At 34.5% G+C, this 19380-nt stretch overlaps 2 protein-coding genes across 2 annotated transcripts; one reads left to right on the top strand and one right to left on the bottom strand.

Annotated features, from left to right (window-relative positions):
• The first annotated feature begins 3231 nt into the window (after nt 1-3231).
• On the top strand, nt 3232-6418 carry LOC139900544 (uncharacterized). The gene is made up of 5 exons (XM_071883310.1): nt 3232-3404; nt 3654-4107; nt 4253-4669; nt 4988-5722; nt 6392-6418. The coding sequence occupies exons 1-5, from the start codon at nt 3232-3234 to the stop codon at nt 6416-6418; spliced, it is 1806 nt and encodes a 601-aa protein (XP_071739411.1).
• Nucleotides 6419-9839: 3421 nt separating this feature from the next.
• LOC139900543 (F-box/FBD/LRR-repeat protein At1g13570-like) lies at nt 9840-12265 on the bottom strand. The gene is made up of 5 exons (XM_071883309.1): nt 12170-12265; nt 10657-11259; nt 10474-10581; nt 10235-10387; nt 9840-10154 (listed from the first exon to the last, which is right to left on the bottom strand). Exons 1-5 carry the CDS (start codon nt 12263-12265, stop codon nt 9840-9842), a joined length of 1275 nt encoding a protein of 424 aa, XP_071739410.1.
• Between the last annotated feature and the right edge of the window lie 7115 nt (nt 12266-19380).

Here is a 19380-nt window from a genome sequence, read left to right as displayed (position 1 = left end):
ATTTACAGATATAAAAAAGTGACTAAATCATATATACCAGCGATAAATGCTCCAGCTCGAACTGAAATTCCAAAAGCTGGCAATAATGTCACTGTTGAGTCTTTGCCACGCATCAAACATGGAAGATCAATTGGTTCCGAAGATAAAAATCCTCGAAAAAGAAAATCAGCTGATAATGAGGTAAGAGAAAGTGTTCAAGAAGAACCACAAATCAATATTCCTTCTGCAGAGGATATTGATAAATGTAAATACTAAAATTGCGATAAATTATGCAATATTATGGAACCGAAATGAAACTAAAATCTCTATGAGATATTTTCATATAATGTTACAATGACATCATGAATAAAGATGATGATCTGGAACTAAAATCTGTCATTGAATATACAAAATGGACATGATTGAGCTCAATGGAAAGGAGCAATAAGAGCTGAATTAGAATCGCTCGATAAAAGAAAAGTTTTCGGATCAATCGTTATCACTTTTAAAGATGTGAAACGTATGGGATACAAATGAATTTTTATCCGAAAAGAAATGTGCAAATGAAGTTACAAGGCAAAACTAGACTTGTAACTCAATATTTCCCACAAAGACCAGAAATGAATTAGGAGGAAAAATTATCCTCCTGTAATGGATACAATTACTTATTAGATACTTAATCAACCTGGTAGTTATTTAAATGCATCTCATGAATGTTGTTACTACTTATCTGTATGGATCACTTAATAGTGATATATATGAATATACCTAAAGGGTTAAGGTATCATAAGCATCTAATGTAAAACCCAAGGGAATATATTCCATTAAATCACAAAGATTTCTAAGTGGGTTTATACAAACGGGACGTATGTGGTATAACCGATTAAATGACTACTTGATAAAAAAAAGGGTATAAATATAAACTTATTTTGCACGTATGTTTTATAAAAACAATGTTCGGATATGAGATCGTAGTTGTTTATGTCAATGTTCTTAACATCATATGAACAAATAAAGAGATCTATGAAATCATTCAACTTCTAAAGAATTATTTTGAAATGAAAGATCTTGAAAAAACCAAGTATTACCTTGGATTGCAAATTGAGCATATGCCTAATGGTTTACTTGTACATCAAACAACTTATACCGAAAAGATTTTAAAACATTTTTTTTAAAGACAAACTCATTGTTGTTAGATCACTCAATATTGACACTGATCTATTTCATCCCTGCGAAGATCATGAAAATTTTAACAGATCGGAATTTCTATATTTTAGTGCAATTGAGGTTCTTATGTATCTTATAGATTATACAAGATCTGACATTTCTTTTGCAGTTAATTTGTTGACAAGGTTCAGCTCAGCCCCTACCAAAAGACATTGGAATGGGATCAAACAAATAGTTTGATACCTTCGGGGAACTACTGATTTATAATTATTTTATTCTAACAACTCGAAACAAGATTTGTTTGGTTATACAGATGCAGATTATTTATCCGATCTACATAAAGCTAAATCTCAAACTGGATATGTATTCCTAAATGGAGGCACCGCAATATCATGACGTTCTCAAAACAAACACTTGTTGCAACATCATCAAATCATGCCGAAGTGATTGCATTACATGAAGCTACTCGGGAATGATTTTAGTTAAGATCAATGATACAAATCATTATTGATTCTTGTGGACTAGAACGCTATAAAAGCGTAACAACTATCTATGAAGATAATACAGCTTACATAATACAAATGAAAGAAGAGTATCAAAAATGACAGAACAAAACATAAATGCTGACGAGGCGCTAAAGCTATAAACGGTCTTAACGGTCATAAGTTTGATGGAAAAGAATGGTATATTGGTAAGGCTCAGAAAAAGACTGAAAGGGAATAGGAACTGAAACAACGGTTTGAACAAACCATGAAGGAGACTGTAGACAAATCACGAGGGCCAAACTTGTACATAAAAGATTTAGATGATACAGTTTCAGATGAAAACCTCAGATTTTTCTCATATACTCAAGATATCGTAAAAGACAACCAGATTAAAATGAGATACGTTCAATCAACAACTCTGCTGATCTTTATACCAAAGCACTGCTAACTGCTATTTTCAGAACACACGTTCATAATATTGGCATGAGGCATGTTCAGAAGATGTAACAACTCAGGCGTTGCCTACTTGAGGGGGAGTCAACTTTATGCTGCACTCTTTTTCCCTTAGCTAAAGTTTTATCCCAATGAGTTTTCTTTAGCAAGGTTTTTAACGAGGCAGTACTAGTTATTCTCTAATAAAATTGTCATCCAAGGGGGAGTGTTATAAAATATCTAGATTGTGTTATAAAATATCTAGATTGGATGTTAATTTTATTATTATTATATTTCTTGCATAGTAATATTTTATACTATAAATAGACATGTATGGTAACCATTTAAGGTGCACCATTTCTCTTGAAATATCAATATCAATATTTCTTCTCTCCTTCTTCTCTCTTTTTCTCTCTTTGTTCTTATAACCATTAAAGATAGTTATAAGCCTACTGAATTATAACAAAATAATAATAATAAGAATTAAAAAAAAAAAAAAAGAATTTTGATCAACTTACAAAAGTGAACAAATTAAATTTGGAACAATGGAAAAAGATAATTGAGTAATAATTTTAAAAATATATATTATTATTTAGTATGAATTGAAGTTAGGTTTATAGACATTCAAAATAAAATAAAAATAGATAAAATTACGTGATTGTTCCTAATGTTTGTTTCAGATTATTCATTTTTTTTTTGCTTGGTTAGTCACCCACGTATTGTTAATTATGTCGTTGGTCTCTCCTTGACAATCATTAAGACCATTCTCTATGGTTAGTTACCCGCTCATTACACGTAGTTACCCGTAATGAACCATAGGCACGGCTTAGTTACCCGCATTAGTTACCCGTACTCACCATGGATTTAATAGAAGAGTTTTGGTTAGTTATAGGAATTGTGAGTCCCAGTGGCTTTTTATTATTGGACTTGATGCTTTATTGCTTGTACGTTGTATATGAAGAGGAGTATTGTTTTAGCCATGATAGGGATTGTTTAGTTATGAGTTAGTTATAGGATATTGGTGTTGATGTGGCGCTGATGTGGAAGGTTAAGAAGATGAATAGTTTAGTTACGATAGGGAGTGGCCTAACAAGCCAACGTTAAGTGATGTTATGTGCTAATTTTTGGGGTCGAAAACAGTAGCAGACCCACTCTTCGCCATTGGATCATGTCAAATTACACAGTTGGGCCGACAAATGCAGCTGCTATTGGGCCAGAAATGTTGGGTGATAGTAACAGGCTTGTCTCAGTTTTAGGTGAGCCTGCTTGTGGTGGAATTCGTAACAGTGAAGGAAACATGGAGTTTAGTGGTGGAATTCGCAACAGTGAAGGAAACATGGGGTTTAGTAACACCCAATCCCATTAATGTGGAAAATAACTCTCTGATTTCATTGGCTAACAAATTGTCACCTTTAGAAGCAAACGAATTGGAAAGGGTTTTTAGTGAGGATGAAATCTGGGAGGCGGTGAAAAATTGTGGAAGCTCGAAGGCACCGGGACCGGACAGATTTAATATGGGGTTTTACAAGAAATGTTGGAGCACTAACAAAGGCGATCTTATCGAGGCTATTAACTTGTTTTGGGAAAAAGGGGAGATCTCGAAGGGATGCAACGCTTCTTTTATCACTCTTGTCCCAAAAAAACGGATCCCGTTGGCTTGAATGAGTATCACCCAATTAGTTTAATTGGTAGCTTTTACAAGGTGATTGCAAAACTTCTTTCTAATCGTCTTAAAAAAGTTATCCCTAATCTTGTTGGGTTTAAACAAAGTGCTTTTATAAAAGGTAGGAATATCTTAGATGGGGCTCTTATTGCTAATGAAACACTTTCGTTTTTAAAACATAAGCGCATCAAAAGTGTTATTTTCAAAGTGGATTTCGAGAAAGCCTTTGACTGTCTTAGTTGGGATTTTTTAATCGAAATAATGGAAATTATGGGATTCGGGTATAAATGGAGAAAATGGATAATGGCATGTTTAAAGTCGGCTTCTATCTCGGTACTTGTTAACGGGTCGCTGACAAGTGAATTCAACTTAGAGCGGGGGGTAAGGCAAGGCGATCCTCTTTCCCCATTTCTTTTTATCTTGGCGGCGGAAGGACTGAATATTTTAACTAAAATGGCCGTTAGGAACAACATTTTTTTCGGGGGTAGAAATAGGTCGAGATAAAGTCCCCATCTCGCATCTTCAGTACGCAGATGATACCATCTTCTTTGGATCATGGAGTGAAGGAAATATTAGGAATCTTATGAAACTTCTCAAATGCTTTGAACTAACATCGGGACTTAAGGTTAATTTCCACAAAAGTAACCTTATTGGAATTGGGGTTGATAAGATTCAAGTTGAGAATATGGCTCGGTTATTTCGTTGCAAAGTTGGTTCTACTACTTTTATTTACCTTGGGCTTCCGGTTGGTGGTAACATGAAAAAAGAAGAGAATTGGAAACCGGTTTTAAACAAGTTTGAAAAGAGACTTTCGGATTGGAGGGCTAGATCGATTTTATTTGGTGGGCGCTTGACTCTTGTTAAATCGGTGTTGAATAGTCTCCCGTTGTACTACTTCTCGCTCTTCCGTGCTCCGCCATGTGTGATTAAAGAACTTGAGTGTGTAAGGCGTTCTTTTTTTTTTTGGGTGGGTCGGGTAAAAAATCAAAATTTTCTTGGGTTAAATGGGAAGAAACAATTTTACCTTATCGGGGGGGGGGGGGGGGTGGGGGGGGGGGTGGGGGGGGGGGGGGTGGGGTGGGGTTTGAATTTGGGTTCCCTAAAAACAAAAAATATGGCTTTGATTGGCAAATGGTGGTGGAGGTTTAAAACCGAATCCAACTCTTTGTGGGTCAAGGTTATATCTAGTATTTATGGCACCTCGGGTGGACTTGCATGTGATGACTCTTTTTCAAATAACTCTTTTAAATCAATTTGGAAGGGGATTATAAATACGGGGGCAAACATTGAAGAAACCGGTCTTGCTTTTAGAAACTTTTTTGTGAAGGAAATAGGTGACGGAGCTTCTACTTCATTTTGGAACGACGATTGGATTGGAAATGAGAAGCTTAAAAACAAGTTCAAAAGACTCTCAAGACTAGAGCCGAATTTAGACGTTACAATTCAAGATAGACTTTCATGGGATGGAGCAAGTTGTGAAGGCAAATGGGCGTGGACAAGAGAACCAAGTGGTCGGGCAAACGATGAATTACAAAGGTTAAATGACATGATTTCAATCGTGAAGTTTAACCCACAAGCAAGAGACAGATGGAAATGGAAGGCGGGTGGGGGTGAACATTTCACTACAAAAGAACTTACAAATTTGATCAACTCGAGGGTATTAATTACAAATATTTCTTTGCACGAGACATTGAGTAATAAGTTGGTACCGAAAAAAATTGAAGTTTTTGTGTGGCGAGCAAGAAAAAAACGCATTCCGGTGTTGGTGGAACTTGACAAAAGAGGTATCGATTTAGATTCAGTTAGATACCCATTGTGCGACGATGATATTAAGACGGTTGATCACTCCATGATTGGTTGTAAACACGCCTTAGAAGTATGGAGCAAGGTGTTTGATTGGTGGGGTCGCGGTGGGGTACCATATGTTAACGTTGAGGACCTTTTTCTAGACTCGGGACAAGCAACTTCATTTGTCGGTAAACTACTTTGGCAAGCGGTAATTTGGTCGTCTAGCTACCTCATATGGAAAAACCGAAACCAAAAGGTTTTCACAAATAAAAGTTGGAATGTACCAATGGCTCTGAACGAGATACAACTAAAAACATTCGAATGGGTCGTGAAAAGATGTAAATCGAAGACTATCGATTGGCATACGTGGTAACATACGCCCCAAGTTCTTATTACATAAATAAATTATTTACTATGGTGCTAACTTGGCATCAAGTACATAGTATAATTATGTTGTAACTAGACACTGTAAGGATATGTTTGTGCTACTTGTGTAGCTACTGATGTATGTGTTCTTTCCAAAAAGGAAGACACATTGAGTGTTGTTTTATTTCTTCTATCAATAAAATATTGCCTTTCAAAAAAAAAAAAGTAATGTTATGTGCTATCCATGTGCGGGGTATATTTGGTATTTCCATTATTTGGTACCTTTATATCAAAACTTCGTAAGTAAAAATATTGTCCTTAAGCTCAATTCGTGTTACCGTCAGTACATGCAATTTACCCATTATCAGTTTCACAAATTTCATCTCAAAAGAAATGTTACTAAAACTTACTATTTCAAAATGCTTAAGATGATCTAAGGTTGTTAAAATAAGCAGCAATTTTAGCCTGGATCAATATTCTGTTGATCTTATTCATGTTCATGTGTTTGCAGGATCTTAGTAGTAATGTTTGTGTATAATTGTTATAATTTGATATATTTGAAGAAAAGAAGGGCTGCTGATAACAATTTCAAATCTAGCGGGGTGAGTATGAGAATTCCATATTGGTAATTGTTAGAAATTGGGTATGATTTGACTGTCCGGATTGATTCTTGATTCGTGTATTCACTTTCTCTATAAAGTATTTTGACGCAACGATTGTCTTGGTTTCACGAAATCTTTACAGGAATAAGACAAGAATGCAATCAGTGTTTTTGACAATGAAATCACTAATCAAATTATCATAGAGAATTTGTGTGTTTCTGTTGTTGTGTTATAAATGCAGTTTGTAAAAACCGAAATAACAAAACAGATACATTCAGCATTTATAATTTGAAAGGATACAACTTTTCAAGTTGAGCGGGAAAAACTGTTATACCTTTTGGTACAACTCTTGGCTGGAATACACTTTCCTTTCATAACGTATAGTGTATTTTGGTTGAGGTTTCGGGGCGCTGCCCCGAGCCCCGCGAGTACTCCACACTTTTCTTTCGGGCATGTACTTAACACTCTCCGAACCCGTTGTTAAGTGTAACTAGCTAACTCTTGCATTCAAGTAAATCACAATTAGCTAAAATGAATGTTGGATGACACTAAAATTACCAACAGTAATGATGATGTAGAGATTAGAGGGGATGGCGGTTATATTAAAGGTGAGTCTTTGAGCGAGTATAAGAATGATCGGAAAATGGATGTGAAACGTTACTATGAGAGTGTTGAGGAACGTGTCCACAAGCAATGTAAAGAAGAAAATGAGACCGTGAAGAAGAAAAATGTGGATGTGTGTTACGGGAATGAAGAATGGCGAAAGAAATCTGAAAAGAAGCTTAATGACGAGTCTAGTCAGCATCAATCACAAGTATTTCGGAGGAACGAGCAAAATAGTCAACAAAATATTGTAAAAATGGATAAGATAACTGATCAATCTCAGTTTAAGAGGCTTGTGGAGAAAACGGAGTTGGATAATAGAGTTATCGAGTCCAGGACAGATAAACGATACAGTGTGATAGTGAATATAAGTTAGTTACAGATAAAAGTAAATCGCAAAGCGCTGATCCTGTTTTCCAAAATGAGTACATAAAGCAATCGAATGTTAATCTAGAAGCATCCAGAAAGCGGCAATTAGTACCTACATGTTAGGATTTTAGGACCCAACAAGACAAGTGATTAATCACTCACCCACTAATTATAAACGAACTAGCTAAAGCATATGAACAATAAATAAGTGCATAAAGCGACACAAGAATTTAACGTGTGGTTATATCCTAACTCCAAATACGTACAAAAGTTTACTCCACATGCGCAAACTAGAGATTATATACTATAAAACTCGTGCACACAATTACATGTTACATAGTGGTATACTTATAGTGCTAAACAAGTTCAAATCCAAACGGGAATATGAATCCTAATCGCGAAACAATTCCAATCGCCAGACAACTTCTCTTTATTTAAATCAACTTCGCACTCCAACAATCTCTCACTTGAAGGGGACTTTAAACAAACCCAAACTTCATCAGCACATCAATTATTCCGATTAACAAGTCCTTTTGATAACGCCGAATAAATTACCCGAATCACGCCGCACTTCCACATCGCAATACTACAAGGGAAGGAAGTCTTTCGACACCAAAAAAACACTGCTGTACTAAACTAACAAATTGTCAAATTTCGCTTGATTCTAAACACAAAACGCCGTAACCAAATCTAAGTTTACAAATTATCAAATTTGAATTTTTTTTTTCATTTTTGCAAAAGGTCATAACGATACACATACACAAACTGTACTTTGTGTTTAATATAATACTCCGTAGTAGACTATTATTCCGAAGGTGTTTGGTATATCGTTTTCAGAGGGATTATATGACATAATCAGTTGTAACCTACTTCCACTGTTCTAAGCTGTTCAAAACATCAAACCGCGAGGCGCAAATCGGCCTCTAGTTACCAATCAGTGTGGAGAATCTCACTAGATTTTAATCCCTATACATTAAAAAGCACAAGTGAACACATTGTTCATGGATCTGTTGAAGTTTTAAACACCATCCAGTGTTGTGGATTAATTCTCTAAGTATCCCCTTTCGGTATTAGTTTGAATAACTACCATTTAAACAACCAGCGTTAGCCTAGAATATCTATCCTGGATAAACACATAATCTGCTATCACAACAGAAGCTTGTGATATGCAGTGAAGACGAGGTCAATCCTGACCCATATGCCCACTTCTTTAAACAACTTAAAAAGGCTAAGCCCATATTACCCATAACCCAAAATGCAGACTTCATGTATTTCCCCGAATAATTCTTCTTACACCCTTGCACATATTGTCAATGTCTCAGTCAGATCACACACTGCTGAGATATTCTGAGTGAAGGTCATCATGCAAATGTGCTTCAAGGATCTTCTCAGCGTTTCTTACAGAATCCTCAACATTCAAGCATCAAAAGTTTGAAAATTTATCAAGTTATTCATCAATGGTCAATGAAGCACGAGTCATCAAAAAGAGGTGATTGTTAGGACCAGCCTACGGTTAACTTCAGAAGATACAAGTATTTCAAGATCGTTTGAAAGATGAATTAAATGATTCTTGAATAATTCAGTTCTAAGACTCATTTTCACCGATACAGTCAACTACTCGGAGCTTCCAAAACGCAATAACAAATATCACAGTAGTTTAAGAAAGTTAAACAGATCAAGAATTCAAGATCTTCATCAACTAATCACGCTTAACTCGCACTATGGGGGAGATTGTTGGGAAGAGAATTCCAGAGAATAAGATGTGTGTTTGGTGACGAGCCTAGTATGTAAGTGAGAGTATGTGGAACTTCTAAGAAAAGATATTACATTAATAAATATCGATAGTTGTCAAGTCGTACCCAAACAATAACATTCACGAAGAAAATGCTTCATCATATTATTCACGCCCCTGATCATCCATATACATGAATCTGACCTAATAAGGAACAACAGAAGAATTGCAGGTGAATGAAGGATTAAACTTAAAAACGATGTTGAAACCTGTTATAATACAGTCATCACAAAACATCTCCAAAAGAACATAAACAACGGATAAGGGCAGCACCAAAAAATGATGTGAAGGTGATCCAACAGAAAGCAACGAGATAAACCAAAAGCTACAGATTGGACTTTCGTATTAACTCTTATAACATCTAACTAATTAGGGGTTCTTTCTAGGCCTATTTTACAAACTACATTCCTAAACACCCATAACAATATTAGACAGTATGTACATAATAATTAACTTAACTGAGTTCTACACAGGATGATTTACTTCAAAAACAAGGTCCGTACTTATTACAAAGCAGAAAGTAGCACTTCATACGACATAGTAACATAATCTAAACATGTACCCCACAAATAAAAGCACATCCTTGACAATCCTTAAGAATCTTCTGTCATTGGGCGTCGTTCTATAATTAATTGTGCTGAAGGTGATGCACGTGGAAAACGTTCCATATCTCTAACAATCTTCAGTTCATCGTCAGCAGAAACATTGTCCTTAAGCTCAATTTGTGCTATCTCCAGTATAGGCGACTTACACATGATCAGTTTCACAAATTCCATCTCACACGAAATGTTACTAAAATAAACTACTTCAAATATCTCAAGATTATCTAAGGTCAAACTCAAGTCGTCTCGGAGATCAGCAAACTTAATGGAACTTTCTTGAATCGGTAACTTCTCATTATCACGCATCTAATTCAGAAAACATGGTAATTAAATGTCATTAAAACCGTATTTAAAGAACCATTATCGTGAGCAATACAATTATATACCACAAAGAAAAGTCGCCCAAGATTTGGGGAGCTCCTGATTATGCAAAGGACAGATGAAATGACATCTAGTTCCCTTAGGCACACATCCAAACGAACATCTTTAAGGTGAAGCGAAGTTGGAAGCTTATTCGGCATACCACCTGCAGTCAAGTACTTTAAAGAAGAAAAAAAAAATAATCAAAGTTTAGCAATCGCAAGATTGTTGTATGAGATGTATACAATCGTTTAACCAAAATCACCTTCATGTAATCTTTTGAGATATCTAAAGTATGAACTAAGGGCACACACTGGAAAAGTTGTACAAACTTAAAGGAGTTTTCTTCTACATATTCTTCTTCATAATCACCCTGCATCAGTAAAACATATATTTAAAATGATATCTTAAAATGAAGGAGTTTGATAAAAGGTTAAATGCACGTTACCAAAATGACTTCCTCAAGTAGTGGGCAACTTGAGAGGAAATGTTGAAGGTCTTTAGTAGAAACCTGAACATCATCAAAGTCAATCTTCCTCAACTTATTAAATCCATTAAAAGTCAATGGAGGTTCAAGATCACAACCCATTAGCTCTAAAGATTCTAACCCTTGTATCAAAAAGAACGATGTAGGTAATTTGTAGAAGATGTCTGAAGTATTATTATCAATGATCAAATCTTTCACATTAGTTCTCCTAGACAGATATAGTATGATCGGGTGAAACTCGGTTTCCATGTCCATTTTGTCGACATCAAGCTCGAACTTTATTATCGCCGGACAGTTGTGCATTAACAAAACATGGAAGATCGCATTGACTAGCTTATATTTCAACAAAATTCCAGTACCAGATATCGCTCGAACCAAGTTGTGATCAAATACAAGTTTGGGCATAGTCATCCAGCAATACCTCCATCTCTTTGACAAAATGCTGGTTCTCAATGCATCTCGGATTGGCATAAGACTTAAAATTGTTTCGATTATGTTTTCAGGAAGTGAGCTGATTCTATCCGAACTTACACATTGAGTTTTCATCATATACACTCCAAAAGTCTGCAATGAAAAAAAAAAAAAAAAACTCGGTATCGAAAAGTCGAAAACCTAACTTATTAATATTAATGAAAACTTTAAATAACTCGCATTCATAGAAAAATGTAAGAAAAGTTCTGAAATCAAACGCACTGTTCTCTTCAGGATGAATCAAAACGCACTTATTAATATTTTTATCAGAATTAGTGCTGGATAATTAAAAATTTCGAGTAAGATATTTTTCAGATTGAAGTATTGCGTAACTGTTTTTTAATCTAATTTATAGATGGATAAATAAATAAAACTTGAACTGAAATAAAATTTAATCCGCAGTACAATGAGTTGTTGAGGTAATGAATATATCAGTACATGTTAGCTTTTACAAGAAATAACAGAGTGTGAATTACGTCTACGATTTTGATGGATTTAGGGCTCCATTATCATCATCTAGTTACATTTTTGAATTGAAAGTGCAAAGAGCAGCCAACGTAAGTGAAAGTAGAGTAATTCAATTTAGCGCAAATATTTTACAGTAAAAGGAACGTGTTCTACGCTGAGTATTTTATTTAGGTTTAGAAAATGGGAGGTAGACACTTATTTTTTGATATATACATTTTTTTTTATCATAAAACTTATACGTAATTTATCTAGAGGATTGAACTTTCATTATTATAAGTAAATAAAGGTATATAGTATTAGTAACTTAAGTATGCATAAAGGTATATAGTATCACCTTCCTTGAAAAATGCTATCACCATTTTGGGTAAATACACAAATGTACGAATATTTAATTATTTATGGATAGAAATACATGTTTTTTTAATAGCCAACAACAATTCTATTGATATCACAATCAGAATAACAATTTTGTACAGATTGACATCAATAGATTACAGTAGACAATTTTATTAATTGAAAGTAAAATTATCGTTACTGTATCACTTAACCTGCTACCTAATCTGAAATTTGGTCTGTCTCCATGAGACATGAAATCAGACACTCCTCCAGAATAAGAGGCAAATAGAAACATAGTCAAATTCAGAAAAAAAGTAAACACCGATGTTAGTTGGATAAGGTAATCAAAGTTTACTTAAATAGATCAGATGGTACATGTACAAAGTAAAATAATTAGAAGTAGAACGTGCAAAAGGCTCGTGTTTGGTAACAGTTAACAACATGTTCAACAACAGTCTCATGTTAGATTGTCTAACTTTTTTTTTTTTCGGAGCAAATTCTTTAATTATAAATGCTTGAGATTGCCACCTCTGGTAAAAATTGATTTCATGCTAGCACCACCAGATGTTTAATTTTTTAGATTTTAGAGTTATACTTGATAATTTTGCAGGCTGTTCCTGATGTTGATGGAGGAAATGGGTCAGATAAACCACCCGCCCCTGTGCATTCATTCCACCCAAACATGGTGGTAAGAGGGGTATTATCAGCAGAATGTGCATATGTGATGCAATAATTTTTCAGTTACGGAGAAAGAAGAAAGAAAAGAAAACAGAAACTGAACCACCAATTCCACCACCACCTTCATGTCTTCCCATTTCACATCATCATAATTCAAAGTTCTTAAGTAAGTTGCATCATACTTTTGGCATCATGTTGTGTTTATAGATCAAATATTTTGTACTTCATTGCCAGTAGTTCTTTATATCGATGACCTGGTTTGTTTTTGTTGGTTTATCTAATTTGAGAATATTTTGGATGATAGAGAAACCATATCATTGGTTGAATATTTCACAAGACTCACATATTGACTATTGATTGTCAACCACCAATACTTGCAATCAAGTTTTACACAAGTTTGGACTTGTTTGAAAGCAACTAGCCAGCATTATAATTCAGTAGTTGGCTACTTGCCGTAGAATATTATATAAGTATATACAAGTTTTGCCACTTTTGTACATTTAGTATTATTCATAGTTTAGTTTGTAAATAGCTGAGGGTGTTTGTTGAGTCCCCAGAGTAATTAAAGATTTAATTATGACAAAACAGAATTTATTTGCACTAAAATGTAATGTGCAGCCAGCACAAATTTGTTTATGTATAGACAGCAAATATTGCTGTGTCGAGTGTCTAGTATGCTGCCTAGTCTACCAGCACAAGGTAGACAGTTTACTTCGAATCAGCACAGGATGTGTACCCAGCAATTCAAGAATATCAAATGACTCAGCATAGAAGAACCAGCATGGCTGGAAAGCAGCATACAACACAAGATAGCTATGCTCCATTACAAGCATAGTAGTTTCCTGAGTGGTCTACATCAATTGTACTATTCAACAGAAGTCGAAGACAAAGTTGAACAGAAAAGGACATGCGTCGGCGGCTGACAAGTGACCTTACAAGACCATGTGGGAATGCAGAAGTTTAACGCATGTGCAGACATGTGTTATACTTCGTCAACGCCTATGGAACACAACATTCTATTTATTTAAACAAATAGTGGTTCCAAACCGAATTGGGGTGTTCCCGTCAATAGCTACCTAAGAGGAAAGACAGGAGCACACTCTCTGACATAATTGTCCCCACAAATACAGACATCCTATGTACCAGTGGATAATAGAACAATTACACGGTTAATAGGACCACTATAAACTGGTGTATCCACTATTGTAACAACTAGTGGTGTGGGTTTATTTATTTAGAGTCCAAAACGTGTAATAGCTTTAAGAATATCCTCAATAGCTATAACTAGGTAAATCTGTATCAATCAACTATCATTTCACCAAGGATAGTTGTAATTCTTTGTGATTCAATCAATTGTAACACCTCAGCTTAACATGACCACAATATTGTCCGCTTTGCCCGCAGGCTCACTGCTTTTTCTTGGCGACTACACACGAGAAGCACTTTTCCCAGGAGGTCACCCATCCTGGTAGTGCTCACCCCCGAGCACGCTTAACTGCAGCGTACTCACACATCTGCTCTGCCTGTGGTCCCAAAACGCGTTATGTCATTTAAGCGTGGGTATTACCTTATAATCCCATGATCACTCATGTCTGTGGGCGATGTGTGATTTGCCTAGGGTGTTACATTCACCCCCCCTCAGGAACTCATCATCCTTGACGAGGTTTGCCCTACCACCCCCAACGACACATGAGTGGCTCTGATACCATTCTGTAACACCCCAGCTTAACGTGACCACAATATTGTCCGCTTTGCCCGCAGGCGCACGGCTTTTTCTTGGTGACCACACACGAGAAGCACTTTTCCCAGGAGGTCACCCATCCTGGTAGTGCTCTCGCCCGAGCACGCTTAACTGTAGCGTACTCACAAATCTGCTATGCCTGTGATCCCAAAACGCGTTGTGTCATTTAAGCGTGGGTATTACCTTATAATCTCATGATCACTCATGTCTGTGGGCGATGTGGGATTTGCCTAGGGTGTTAAATCAATAAAGAATAAATCGTTGAAAACTTACCTTTGACTCTATTTAATTTACTTGTTTGAATACTAAACTGTCTTAACTTTTAAGTTAATTTAAAAATTGTATTCACCCCCCCTACAATACTCTTGTTGTTTATCACGGGGCCGCCAACTGGTATCAGAGCTTCAGTCTTGATAATTTAATATCTTGGATCTGAATTCTCACATGGTTGCATATTCAAATACAGCTTACCTTGAAAATGGCTCATCCAATAGACCACCCAAATTTGATGAAGATGAGTATGTGTAACGACCCGACTTTTTCGACATATATTTTTGTGCTCTATACTTTCACGAAACTACGTATTTATGCGTACTGAGCTAGTTTATGCTCTGGGATCTTTATTCATGATTAATCACTTTCGTTAATGTCTTAAAATGTGATATTAAGTGTTTAATCACTTAACTTGATCCTCGAATGCTTTTACGACCGTTAGTGTCACTTGTCGTTTTGAACGAGCTACGTACTTTGTATGAAATGTCCCGTTCATATTGATTATAAACGTTCCATATTAATTGATTTCGTTACGAGGTTTTGACCTCTATATGAGACGTTTTTCAAAGACTGCATTCATTTTTAAAACAACCATAACCTTTATTTTATCAATAAAGGTTTTAAAAGCATTACGTAGATTATCAAATAATGATAATCTAAAATATACTGTTTACACATGACCATTACATAATGGTTTACAATAGAAATATATTACATCGACATATGTTTCTTGAATGCAGTTTTTACACAATATCATACAAACATGGACTCCAAATCTTGTCTTTATTTTAGTATGCAACAGCGGAAGCTCTTAGTATTCACCTAAGAATAAACATGCTTTAAACGTCAACAAAAATGTTGGTGAGTTATAGGTTTAACCTATATATATCAAATCGTAACAATAGACCACAAGATTTCATATTTCAATACACATCCCATACATAGAGATAAAAATCATTCATATGGTGAACACCTGGTAACCGACATTAACAAGATGCATATATAAGAATATCCCCATCATTCCGGGACACCCTTCGGATATGATATAAATTTTGAAGTACTAAAGCATCCGGTACTTTGGATGGGGTTTGTTAGGCCCAATATGTAGTGACCCGAACTTTTCCATATTTATATATATTAATTGAGATTGATATTTACATGATTAAATGTTTCCAACATGTTAAGCAATCAAACTTGTTAAGACTTGATTAATTGAAATATGTTTCATATAGACAATTGACCACCCAAGTTGATCGGTGATTCACGAACGTTAAAACTTGTAAAAACTATATGATGACATATATATGGATATATATATATATAGTTAACATGATACTATGATAAGAAAACATATCATAAAGTATATTAACAATGAACTACATATGTAAAAACAAGACTACTAACTTAATGATTTTTAAACGAGACATATATGTAACGATTATCGTTGTAAAGACATTTAATGTATATATATCATATTAAGAGATATTCATACATGATAATATCATGATAATATAATAATTTAAAATCTCATTTGATATTATAAACATTGGGTTAACAACATTTAACAAGATCGTTAACCTAAAGGTTTCAAAACAACACTTACATGTAACGACTAACGATGACTTAACGACTCAGTTAAAATGTATATACATGTAGTGTTTTAATATGTATTTATACACTTTTGAAAGACTTCAATACACTTATCAAAATACTTCTACTTAATAAAAATGCTTACAATTACATCCTCGTTCAGTTTCATCAACAATTCTACTCGTATGCACCCGTATTCGTACTCGTACAATACATAGCTTTTAGATGTATGTACTATTGGTATATACACTCCAATGATCAGCTCTTAGCAGCCCATGTGAGTCACCTAATACATGTGGGAACCATCATTTGGCAACTAGCATGAAATATCTCATAAAATTACAAAAATATGAGTAATCATTCATGACTTATTTACATGAAAACAAAATTACATATCCTTTATATCTAATCCATACACCAACGACCAAAAACACCTACAAACACTTTCATTCTTCAATTTTCTTCATCTAATTGATCTCTCTCAAGTTCTATCTTCAAGTTCTAAGTGTTCTTCATAAATTCCAAAAGTTCTAGTTTCATAAAATCAAGAATACTTTCAAGTTTGCTAGCTCACTTCCAATCTTGTAAGGTGATCATCCAACCTCAAGAAATCTTTGTTTCTTACAGTAGGTTATCATTCTAATACAAGGTAATAATCATATTCAAACTTTGGTTCAATTTCTATAACTATAACAATCTTATTTCAAGTGATGATCTTACTTGAACTTGTTTTCGTGTCATGATTCTGCTTCAAGAACTTCGAGCCATCCAAGGATCCATTGAAGCTAGATCCATTTTTCTCTTTTCCAGTAGGTTTATCCAAGGAAATTAAGGTAGTAATGATGTTCATAACATCATTCGATTCATACATATAAAGCTATCTTATTCGAAGGTTTAAACTTGTAATCACTAGAACATAGTTTAGTTAATTCTAAACTTGTTCGCAAACAAAAGTTAATCCTTCTAACTTGACTTTTAAAATCAACTAAACACATTTTCTATATCTATATGATATGCTAACTTAATGATTTAAAACCTGGAAACACGAAAAACACCGTAAAACCGGATTTACGCCGTCGTAGTAACACCGCGGGCTGTTTTGGGTTAGTTAATTAAAAACTATGATAAACTTTGATTTAAAAGTTGTTATTCTGAGAAAATGATTTTTATTATGAACATGAAACTATATCCAAAAATTATGGTTAAACTCAAAGTGGAAGTATGTTTTCTAAAATGGTCATCTAGACGTCGTTCTTTCGACTGAAATGACTACCTTTACAAAAACGACTTGTAACTTATTTTTCCGACTATAAACCTATACTTTTTCTGTTTAGATTCATAAAATAGAGTTCAATATGAAACCATAGCAATTTGATTCACTCAAAACGGATTTAAAATGAAGAAGTTATGGGTAAAACAAGATTGGATAATTTTTCTCATTTTAACTACGTGAAAATTGGTAACAAATCTATTCCAACCATAACTTAATCAACTTGTATTGTATATTATGTAATCTTGAGATACCATAGACACGTATACAATGTTTCGACCTATCATGTCGACACATCTATATATATTTCGGAACAACCATAGACACTCTATATGTGAATGTTGGAGTTAGCTATACAGGGTTGAGGTTGATTCCAAAATATATATAGTTTGAGTTGTGATCAATACTGAGATACGTATACACTGGGTCGTGGATTGATTCAAGATAATATTTATCGATTTATTTCTGTACATCTAACTGTGGACAACTAGTTATAGGTTACTAACGAGGACAGCTGACTTAATAAACTTAAAACATCAAAATATATTAAAAGTGTTGTAAATATATTTTGAACATATTTTAATATATATGTATATATTGTTATAGGTTCGTGAATCAACAGTGGCCAAGTCTTACTTCCCGACGAAGTAAAAATCTGTGAAAGTGAGTTATAGTCCCACTTTTAAAATCTAATATTTTTGGGATGAGAATACATGCAGGTTTTATAAATTATTTACAAAATAGACACAAGTACGTGAAACTACATTCTATGGTTGAATTATCGAAATCGAATATGCCCCTTTTTATTAAGTCTGGTAATCGAAGAATTAGGGAACAGACACCCTAATTGACGCGAATCCTAAAGATAGATCTATTGGGCCTAACAAACCCCATCCAAAGTACCGGATGCTTTAGTACTTCGAAATTTATATCATATCCGAAGGGTGTCCCGGAATGATGGGGATATTCTTATATATGCATCTTGTTATTGTCGGTTACCAGGTGTTCACCATATGAATGATTTTTTTATCTCTATGTATGGGATGTGTATTGAAATATGAAATCTTGTGGTCTATTGTTACGATTTGATATATATAGGTCAAACCTATAACTCACCAACATTTTTGTTGACGTTTAAAGCATGTTTATTCTCAGGTGAATATTAAGAGCTTCCGCTGTTGCATACTAAAATAAGGACAAGATTTGGAGTCCATGTTTGTATGATATTGTGTAAAAACTGCATTCAAGAAACTGATTTCGATGTAACATATTTGTATTGTAAACCATTATGTAATGGTCGTGTGTAAACAGGATATTTTAGATTATCATTATTTGATAATCTACGTAAAGCTTTTTAAACCTTTATTTATGAAATAAAGGTTATGGTTTGTTTTAAAAATGAATGCAGTCTTTGAAAAACGTCTCATATAGAGGTCAAAACCTCGCAACGAAATCAATTAATATGGAACGTTTTTAATCAATAAGAACGGGACATTTCAGTTGGTATCAGAGCGTTGGTCTTAGAGAACCAGAAAATTTGCATTAATGTGTCTTATCGAGTTTGTTAGGATGCATTAGTGAGTCTGGACTTCGACCGTGTTTTCTTTAAAAATGATTGCTTAACATTTTTGTTGGAAACTATATATTTTTAACATATGAATATTATGTGATATATTAATCTCTTAACGTGTTTGATATTATGTGATAGATGTCTACCTCTAGAACAAGTCCCATTGACTCACCTAATAATAATGAAGAGTCAAATGTAAATTGGAATGATTTGTGGACTGATTCACAAGTTCCCGAAGAGGAACCGGAAGAAGAGTCGGAACCGGAAGAAGAATCGGAACCGGAAGAA

Source organism: Rutidosis leptorrhynchoides, chromosome 3, assembly GCF_046630445.1.
Source record: "Rutidosis leptorrhynchoides isolate AG116_Rl617_1_P2 chromosome 3, CSIRO_AGI_Rlap_v1, whole genome shotgun sequence".
NCBI lineage: Eukaryota > Viridiplantae > Streptophyta > Magnoliopsida > Asterales > Asteraceae > Rutidosis > Rutidosis leptorrhynchoides.
This window is presented reverse-complemented; position numbering and strand designations above follow the sequence as displayed.